Raw genomic sequence first — 10,422 nt, forward strand, 5'->3', positions numbered from 1 at the left:
CCGGTTAAATGTAGTAATCTCCCTCTTAAGAAGTCTATTTGGTAATTCCTTGTGTTTATCAGGACATGAGAACATCTGAGCACAAGTTTGGCTTAATCGACTTGTATGTAACTCAGAGCTGCAATCCAAAGACATGTATAATGACACATTTATAACTTTTCTTTTTAACCATCTGAACCATAATCCAAAAAGGAAATAAAAATGTTTTTTCTGTATTTGTATGACAACTTGAATATGCATCAATAAAAAGAAGGCTAAGAGTCCGATGTTCAGGTCAGATCAGTTTTATTCCCTTGTATATAGAATCATCAATAAAAATGCACCTTAAAAATAAGTTTATCAAACGGATGAAAAGTAACAAAAAGCACATGTAGAAAGTCCACATACTGATTACTGAACAGTCTACTGTCCAAAAAAGGCACTAAATCTTGAACGTCAAAACAATTATTTTAATCAAGTAAGAAAACGAGAAAACATCCTGCTCGGGTTTGAAGTCTTGTTGAAAAGTTTATTGCCCAAAACAAATGGAAACCTTGGAGAAGCACTGATGTATCTACAGTTTAGATAACTCCTGACCAAACAGATTATTTACATGTTCTGATAAGTGAGCCAGACACTTTGCTCCTAAAGCAAACTCTGAGCCTGATGCTCTACAGTGGAGCAAGACCTCCTGATGCATGACTCTATGGAACCTCCTGCCTTCCCCAGGCACCTGTGGGGCATCTGTGCCCAACACAGCCGTGCCCGACACACCTGTGCCCTCCACGACACAGTCATGTGATATGAAGAAGATTCGGTTTCCAGAGTTAGACGGAGGAGCATTATGTGAGGAGGAGGAGGAGGAGGAGCAAATGCATGAGGAGGCAGAAGGTACAACTGCATTAGAACATAACACTCTGGGGCTGCAAACAAAGTGCACTAACACGACATGTAGGTAAGTACAATGGAAGCTTTCAGAGGTGTGGAGGAAGGAGGAAGAAGCAGTTGATACTTTTAGCCACATATTCTAACCTTAACCTTAATTTAGCTTACAAACATTGGGTTTAAAACATGACTTTAAGTCTTAATCTCACTATCGGACTCCCTTCTGAAGGCTTCTGCTAGGCAGAGTACAATTAGTGAGCATTTTAACACATTTGAAATCGAGTGAATATAAAAGTAAACTGCAGCAGTGCCTCAGACATGAGAACTTAAAGCAGTAACACTCAGAGCAGCTCAGCTGCCGCACATCACACTTATGCTATTGCATTTAAAATCAGGAGCGGGACAAAATATGACTTGTAATTCTACTATTAGTGGGTTGTCCCTTTTCTTATTGGTTGGTCCTAAATATGAATTTCCCCTCAGGGCATGGAGTTGAGTGTGGGTTCACATTTGAACAGCTGCAGAAGAACCTGACGTGGCTTACAGCGGAGGAAAGGTGAGGTATTTGTTTTGACTAGTAGCTTAGCATGAAGCACCCAAGAGATAAAGTATTTTTAAAAGCCAAAATGGCTTGGAAACAAGGTCCAAAGTGTACACAACTATTGCAGAAGTCCTTGTTTATGCAAAACTGTCTGATGACAAATATGAAGGCACTTCAACTTAAAGACGTACAGTACATCTTATGTGCAGAACAACATTGTACATTTATATCAGCTCACTAAGACTGTTTCTGACTTGTCAGAAAGTGATTATAGTAGTGATATTTAATATGTGATTCTCTCACTAAAAACAAGCGAAGGACTTGACTAATCTGGTCTGGAAGTAATGCAGCTGACTTCATGGTGAGCTAAAACACTATTGTTTGTCCTGATTATCTTTAATTCTAATTTGGCACAAACTGGCTGATAATGGTTTTAAAACATCTGCTTTTAAACTCTTCATTATACATTTAAACTATTAAACTACCTCATCCATAATAGTTCTCAACCAGACAAATGTATACTGTGTGGAAGGGAAAACTATGTGGAATGAACATGAAAAATGGCAGGACTTCCACAACGGCTGCATTTGAACATTGTCCAAGGAAAACCAGTCACTTCTGGTCAGCGCACATGCTGTCAGCACAGCAGTCAATGCAATAGTGTCTTTATAAAATATTCAAATAATAAAAATGTGTTTGGAACACAAATAAAAGCATAGTGACACATTTGATGTGTCTTTGACTAGATCTATTACATATTCTTTCACTCAAGATAATGAATACAAAAACAAATCTCATTAATACTTTGGCTGATGGATCATTGCATTTCAGCAATAAGCCACTGAGATGTCACTTAAAGCAAACATCTTTATACTTTGACAAGCGTATACCCTCACAAATCAAGTACTGCATTTGGATGTGGATATAAGTGATCATGTGATGGAGTTTAGCAGCTCACTGACCATAGCACTGGTCAGCAGCTTTGCCTAAACACCAGAGTTAACAGTTATACAAGTCTGCCTACAGTTCAGCTACCTTTGACAGCTCAGTATTATGAATAAATGGTTATTAGTTTATAAGCTTATATTATGGGAGCAGAGAGGAGAGACAGTCACAATACCAACATGTTCGGGTGTTTCTGTCTGTAGGAAAACTAAGCTTATTTCGCTGAACTTGAAGTCTGAAATATATTAGACTATGAAGAAATGTGCAACACAATCTTAAAAGCCATTGTCTACACATAACAAATGAATGTTTGAGGCGGTTTAGTTGTGTTGTGGTAGCAGTGAAAGACCCTGAACATAAAAATTACAGTGTTGTCTTGGTCTGTTGACGCACACGCATCCTGTCCTGGTTAAGTCTGTTAAGGGAGCACAATTAGCCTTGTACTTATTTATGACAGAGGATAAGGAGGTGATATCTATAGAAGCAGAGCAGGTTGGCGGTTGGAGGTAGGGTTGGGAGGTATTTCAGGGTTATAGTTTACACCACTTTTGGTCATTTCGTCACTTGATACATTCCTATAAAATCTGCTTGCATAATAGCACATGATCTGCACCAACCCGTTCAGTCGTCCTCCAAACCTTCTGGTTTGACGTCATCCTCTCGGCTGTTCTGATTGGCCAGCGCAACAGACGCTTGCTCATCGTTGGCCTTCTCCAGGTTGACCGGCTCCTGACCTGCTAACACAGTGTGAATGGTGGCTTCATCCTGGAGAGACGGGGACGGGGGGGACCAGGACACCCCAGACAACCTGCCCCCTTCAGAGTGAGAGGCAAGCCCTGAGAGCAGAGTGCGGCCAATCAGAGAGCTCCGGTGCACGGCCAAACCCCCTCGGCCCAGCGCAGAGAACCAGCTTGGGAGCAGCGTGGGGACCTAGAGGAGGGCAGAAGTTCAAGACATGCAGATGTGTCACAGTGGCACTGAAGCAGTACCTGTGTTGGAGAGGACAGGTCTGCTCGGCCGCACAGAAACGGGCGAACTGAAGCTCTTTTGTCAAACAGCGGGACTTCACAAACCTGCAGCAACACAGTCGTAATCAGACACAGCAACAAAGAACCATGCAGGTGTTTATATAGTAATAAATGTTTTTACTTCTACCTGGTCAGGGAAGTCATTGCCATCCACCTCGTCACTGTTCGATTGACCGCCTGGACTCTGAACGTCGATGCCGTGACTCTCCAAGATGGATGCTTCTTCAAAACACACACAGTTAACCATAGTGCATCGACTTCACAAATGAGTCTAGAACGCGCCGTTTACTCGAGCGCAAACTGTAGCGGACGTTACCAATGTTGGCGCGCCTCTTCAAGTCTTTGCGACGATTGGCAAACCAGTTGTACACCTTTAACGACGTGACCCGCTCCAAATCTGACAGCTTTTTCCCTGTAACACACACACGTTATTGCACTTTCTTAAGAGGACTATTTATATTTATTTTGAGCACGGACACAAACCTGGTCTCTGAATAACGGAATTACACGCGCTGGCGATCTCCTCCCTCTTGGCCTCGTCGGGATATTGGTTATCGCCGAAGTAACTGGAACGCGTAAACGAGCGTTAATGGAAGTGCACGTGCTGATCTTTGTCGTCCTCTCTGCTCACCTCTCCATGACGGCCAGACACTCCTTCCTCCAGGTGAAGCGGCTGCCCCTGCGCAGTCGAAAGCCCCCGGGTGTGGGGACGAATGGGGGCGGAGCTTGGTGCCAGTCCATCACGTCGTCCAAGGCCAACGGCGCCGCCCGCATGGCCAAGGTGGCGCCTGCAATCCAAACACCACAACAACTAACATGTCAGTGTACGACCCACAATCGCCTCATGTCGTCCAAGGAAATATTTATGTCCTTCCCATGAAAAACAGAAATTAAACGATTTAAGAACATGTGAACACAACCAGCTTAATTTAACTACATTCACTAATTCACACTATTCATTCAATTGTAAAATGCTGCAATTCAAACAATGATAACAAACTAATAACTGGTTATTTCTAGTATACGTTTTGAATTATTTACCTGAGGATTTATACGTGTCATCATCATAACTTTATGTTTAAATGTCATTGTACATAATATAATACACTGAAGTCACTTTCCATGTTATTTATTCTGTCCATATTGCACTGAACACTGCCACAAAGACACTTGTTGTACATAATTGTGCTGTAGCTGTATTTTGCTCGATTTGCATAGTCTGGGTTAAGTCTATTTTTATATCTCTTGATTTCTTCATAGGTTTATAAGTTTTATTTATAGCTTTTTCCAAAGTTTCTCTCCTCCCACTGAGATTGTGCATGGGACACATAAAGGTTGTGTTAATGTTACCCGGGTTGGTCTTTTCCAGCTGGTACCAGCGGAAGAAGGCTCTCTTCTTCTGCTCACTCAGGTCAGATCCCTGCTGCAGAAGCCAGTGGGAGATCCGGCTCTGACTGATCCCTGAGCAAAGGTGAAGACGAGGATCATCGTGGTGTTTTTTTTACAATGTTATGGGCTTTGTCATAATACACACTGTCCATACTCACCGGTTACCTGGGCGACCACAGCCTGGGAGATCCGCCTGCTGGCCAAGAACGACTTAATCTCATCTTTGATCACAGCACTGTCCCTTCTGGACAAAGGGACAGACATAAATATACTTTCAATCAGACATCCGCATATGTATGAGAAATGACAGAGCGTTTTACATGTCGCTGAACAGCATTAGATGAATGCGTTCAGGCATCAGAGGCTGCTCTATATCTGGTATGATTTCATCTTCACACACTCTCAAATCAATACTACTTTGATTGCAGCCGTCTGGCTACAGAATACAAATGAGAAAACACTGTGTATGTGTAAGCCATAATCATATTTAGATCCAGAGAAGGATTCAGCCTCGGGCTCCTACAAAGGCACAGTTCCACTTACATTACACTGTATTAGGAAAGGTCATTTAATGCTTTACATGCTTATTTTCACACAAAAGCTACAACTATAAGGACAAAGGAAGCTACTTTTTGACAATGTTTCAGCAAAACTAAGAGAAAATGTTGTTATTTTGACCAGTGGTTCTCAAACATTTCACATGAGCAACAACTCAAACCAAGACAATCTGAACCAGTGGCCTAGACCTGGACTAATCCCTGACTTTATTGAACATGAATGTCATAATGTCAAATTTAAATATAAAAATGATTGTGAGAAACACATCACGGTTTAACGATTATACAAAATGACTGTAAACACGACCTAATGACGACATTAGCTTTCATTTTTTTTCATTCCAATTGTCCAACACGTCACTATTTCTCAATTTTGTGTTTATTAACAAAACAAAAGTACTTTACAATTAGGTTTATTTGTATTACTTTAAAATCATTTAAACAGTTAAATTTGCTTCTAAAGTTGTCGTGATGATTTTTTTTCGGCTCTCACGTTTATATTGTGACCCGACTAATCGCGATTATCAATTAACTGAATAATCTTGTCCGCACGATGGAACACTCCAGTAAAAGCAAACGGGAACACAGCGTGCACTCTTCTGACCGCCTGCTCTGACCTCATGAGATCCTCCACTTTGTCCTCAATATCCATCTCGTCTTCGTTCACTTCAAACCCGTAGACAGGAGGCACCGCGCCCGCGTTAACCACACCGAGAGGAAAGCGCGGCGGGGAAAGCTTCCCATTGGCCATCAGGCCGTTGTGCGCTGCCATGGCGACGGGCGAGGCCACGGGCATCGGCAGCGGGGGTGAGACGCTGTCGAAGGCGTTGCTGGGGGACAGCAGGGTCCGGCTGTTGGAGAAGCGGGTCTGGGTGGCGGTGGACATGGAGCAGGAGGACGCGGCCGGGTTGGACGAGGACAGGGAAGACGGAGGCGGCAGGTACGGGGATTTGTGGGGCAGTTTGACGTGCCCGTGCTGCCGGTCCAGGTGCTCCAGCGTGTCCAGGGCGTGCAGCACCTCCACGTGGGTGATGCCCGTCCGCCGCAGCCTCTGGAGCAGGTCGATCTGCTCGATGGTGAACCGAGGCTCCTCACAGTGCTGGAACATCCTGCAACGCACACGCCCACATTACATTACTGCGTACGGGGGGAAATAAGAGTCATAAATTGGGAAAGAAACTAATTGGATTGAGAGCAAATTAATAATTAAAATGATTTCCGCCCATTTAGTAATCAAATGATCGTTCTCTAGACTATACACACAGACGCCAAAATATTCTCAGACAGAGCAGTGGGAGATATTGAAAAACTGATCATATCTCAACTGTTGTTTGAGAGAATTTTGAATATTGAGCCTATAAAACTATTACAAAATTACTTCAAAAAGATCTGATCTAAATATTAAGCGAACAGAAACATCCAGTGTAATATTCCAAACAAGGATATAAAGACATATTTCTGCACTTATCTGTTCATTTCATGTTCCATTCAGACTTGAACTTTTACGGACACATTTTTCCATATTGTTGATGAACTGTTAAAATATTGTCTGAACCAAGTTATTGAGATAATCCAAAATAATCTTGAGATATTAATCTTTGTCAGTATCGCCCACCGCTACGAAGCAGTAAATATAGACACTTTCAATCAAACAATATATTGCTAAATGAATTAGTATAAATGCATAACAGTCCAGTGGTGGTCAAATAAGGTCTGAATAAAGACACATGGGTTATGTGTCGTTCATAGCAACTAAAGGCAGTTATATTAGCAGTAGGCTAATATAATCTCTTGTTTTGAGAGTAAATTTTCTCTGCTATTGTAAAAATACTACAAACTGCAAGTAGATCAGATTAAAAAGCTATTTTCTGATGGGATACATCGTCTATCGTCCTCAGGAAGATTCAAAACATTTTGAGATATATTTTGTTAATATCGCTCAGCTAGAGCCCTTTTTTGTACACAATACTTATTGGTACATCTCATATTCAAACCATTAAATACAACATTGAAGAACAAGAGGGAGTACAACTAATGTAATACTGAGGAATGCATTGAAACAAAACCTCAAAAATGCAGCATTTATTCTAGCAGACGAACAGATTTCTGTAGAAATAGCGAACCTTCTTTTAAAGTGCGGCAACAGATTTACAACAATGTCCTGTATGTCTTCATCTGCAGAAAGAGCTTTCATTACAATAGAAATGTCGGCGACCCAAATAGAGTTATTATCTGTGTGCGTGCGCAGCATACTTATATGCTTTTTTTAGAGCTTTGGGTTTTTCCATTTTTATCCAGATGGCATTTTAATAACCATCTTGTGATGCATATTTATCCCTCTAAAGAATGTTCTAAAAAGCATATACCGGTAATGTAATAATCCATCACATCACATCACATGTGTCTTCTGTGAAGCCAAAGAAAAAAGCAGGCTGGCAGAGCAATAAATGTGCACACTGCAAAGCTAAAGTCAACACTTATGAAGCAGGCGGCAAAATGGAGGAGTGTGTATGTGTGTATGTGTGCATCTTGGGAAAAATGCCAAGAAAAATTTACATCTCCGGCAGCTGAACTCCATACTTTGTGTCTGTGCTGCAGAGGATGACTCATGCAGATACATAAGATCAATATCATCCCACCAAATAAGGGCGTGCACCATCATTTTAACTGTACACGTTTTCTTTTTGGAACACTTTAATGTCTTTACACGGAGCAGACCAAGATATCCTGCTTTATGCATATGCGGCGACTGTGGATTCATATCCAGTTTATTAGCAATTATACAGAGCAGTGGAGCCACACACATGTGTGTCTTAAACTTACTGGTCCAAACTACACTGCAACTTTATGGAACATGAGCGACACATCTTGTTCCAACTATAGAATAAACTGTTTGGATAAGCGTTGGAATGGTTTAGGGTTAAAGAGGATGTAGGCTACACAAACAGTCCATAATGTCAGATATACTACACCGAGTCCTACAGCTACTAATTCACATTTAAAGAAGACACATAGTTATTCATGTCGTTTTTTCATTATTACAGTATATTACCATTAACTATAACATGCATAGAGGTCCTTATTTTAACCCTGTGTTCATTGTAACCTGCAAATGATTAAAATGACTCAATACAGAACAGAAACAGGACACTTCCTGTTCAAAACTGTACATCTGACAAGCCCAGCCTCTTCACAGTGACGCTTCAGCGTAGCAACTGGCACTTTTAAACCTTTTAAATGTGTGTGTTTTTTTTTTAAATCATTGGGGAAATAACACATTGTAACTCTACAGGTATGACCCAGAGCGTTAACATTTTTGAATAATGACAAGTCGTATGGGAAAAGTGGGCGGGGATAGGGGGTATGTGACGGGACTGCACATAAACAATTCCAACAACAACCACCACCATAAGGAGACACTGTTATATCGAGGTTAAACAGCACATAAACGTGGACTGGCCATAAAACATCTCCTCTTTAAGCCTTAAAAAGGGGCGTTGCTAGGTGACACCATAAACACCTTGAGAGTCCGCCGCTCCTGCTGCTCTGAACTTGACCTCTGACCCTCGCAGACTTAACTTCCCAACACACTTATCCCCCCCACGTGCTGCGCGTGTATTCCAGACTTCAGGACGTCTGCAGAGCCCGGGACCAGTTCGGACGTGGCGCTGGAAAGTCGAAGAGCTTCAGTAAAAAAAAAAAAAAGTTCACATCTGAAACCACGAGTTTTGCACGATCCACGCGTATGAATAATACATTTTTTACAAAAGTACAACCGCGGAGGGAGTTGTGAAGTGACCGCGCGGTGTTGTTACGGCGCACAATAGTCTTTATGTGGAGTTTGCAAACGGCGCAGCGGCGTTTCCCCCCCGCTCCAAAGCTAAATGCTACATGTCACGTATGTCACACTTTAAACAACGGGAAAACGCCATGCACCGACACTAACGTAACGAAAAGTTTGGAGCACCGGGATCGCGGACGCATCTCCCCACGACACACGGGAGGAAATCCGTGCACGAGACCGCGAACTACGGCGGCGGAGCTCTGCCCACGTCTGGAGCGCTTTCTTTTTTTGGGCTCGCGCACAAAACCGGGGAAACCAACCGTACGTCGCGCTCCGGCGTCGCCGTAGCCGGGGGTCCCGCTCGGCCAAACGCTTACCTGAATATCCCAGTCGATAAAGGGGCCCCGCAGAGGTGGTTTATCGGCTCATACGTGCTCTCTCCGCCGGGGCGCCGCGCCAGACGGACACGGTTTAGTTTCCCCCAAAATGTCTCCTCCGTTTCTAATTGGGTTTCAATCCTCCGTCAGACACATTCGCCTTTTGTCCGGCAGACAGGCGCCATGATATAATACCGCAAAGACCGACGGGAATCGCAGTTTCTTTTGTCATCCGTGGCAGAAAAAAATTAAAAATATATATATTTTTAAAAAATGGAAAAAAAATACACGTTCCGAAAGCCGCGTCGCGCATCCGTGTCACGTTTGACCGGAGCGACAATAAAAGTGGATTGTGGACGAGCAGCGGGGTTTGTCCACAGGCACGTTATAGGACGCTCCACATACTGTAGGCAAATGCCACATACAGTACTGCATATGCCACATACTGTACTGCGTTCTCCATGACACACGCGGTCTGCTATGTGCACCCGGTGACCCGGTGTGTGTGTACGGGCACCGGAGATGTGTTTACATGTTAGTTTGTTCAATTTTACTATGCATTTACTAAGCAAATCCAAAATGCAAGCCTAGGTTATGAAGGTGAAAGCTGTGCAGAAAATGTAATAAATCTTCTGTTTGTCTGCATAATACAAGTGAACAAACTAAAATGCATAAATAAAATGCATAATAAAATTGACAAACTAAATGCATAATACAATTGACTAAAATGCATAATACAATTGTCTAAAATGCGTAATCCAATTGAACAAACTAAAATGCATAATACAATTGACTAACTAAAAGGAAGTGACTCTTTATTTGCACAAAAGTATTTCAATAGGAAACAAAATGATTAAAAGTATTGTTTATTTAGTTTTTTTTTTAAAACATAATGTATTGTAGGCCTATGTAAGTAAAAAAAACTAAAAATATTTAC

The 10,422-nt window shown here is 42.2% G+C and overlaps 1 protein-coding gene across 2 annotated transcripts; it reads right to left on the minus strand.

The window, feature by feature from the left end:
- Positions 1-268: 268 nt before the first annotated feature.
- On the minus strand, positions 269-6,440 carry LOC140381108 (homeobox-containing protein 1-like). 2 transcript variants are annotated; one of them, XM_072465133.1, is made up of 10 exons: positions 5,942-6,440; positions 4,926-5,011; positions 4,729-4,839; positions 4,010-4,166; positions 3,862-3,944; positions 3,695-3,790; positions 3,506-3,597; positions 3,340-3,423; positions 754-3,280; positions 269-712 (listed from the first exon to the last, which is right to left on the minus strand). In XM_072465133.1, exons 1-9 carry the CDS (start codon positions 6,430-6,432, stop codon positions 2,972-2,974), a joined length of 1,509 nt encoding a protein of 502 aa, XP_072321234.1. In that variant the 5' UTR covers positions 6,433-6,440; the 3' UTR covers positions 269-712; positions 754-2,971. The 2 variants fall into 2 exon arrangements, with proteins under 2 accessions (XP_072321234.1, XP_072321233.1); XM_072465132.1 differs by having other exon boundaries at positions 3,506-3,600.
- Between the last annotated feature and the right edge of the window lie 3,982 nt (positions 6,441-10,422).

This window comes from Eucyclogobius newberryi, unplaced genomic scaffold, assembly GCF_026437365.1.
Source record: "Eucyclogobius newberryi isolate DKJ021-1_F unplaced genomic scaffold, fEucNew1.0.hap1 SCAF_5, whole genome shotgun sequence".
Taxonomy (NCBI): Eukaryota; Metazoa; Chordata; class Actinopteri; order Gobiiformes; family Gobiidae; genus Eucyclogobius; species Eucyclogobius newberryi.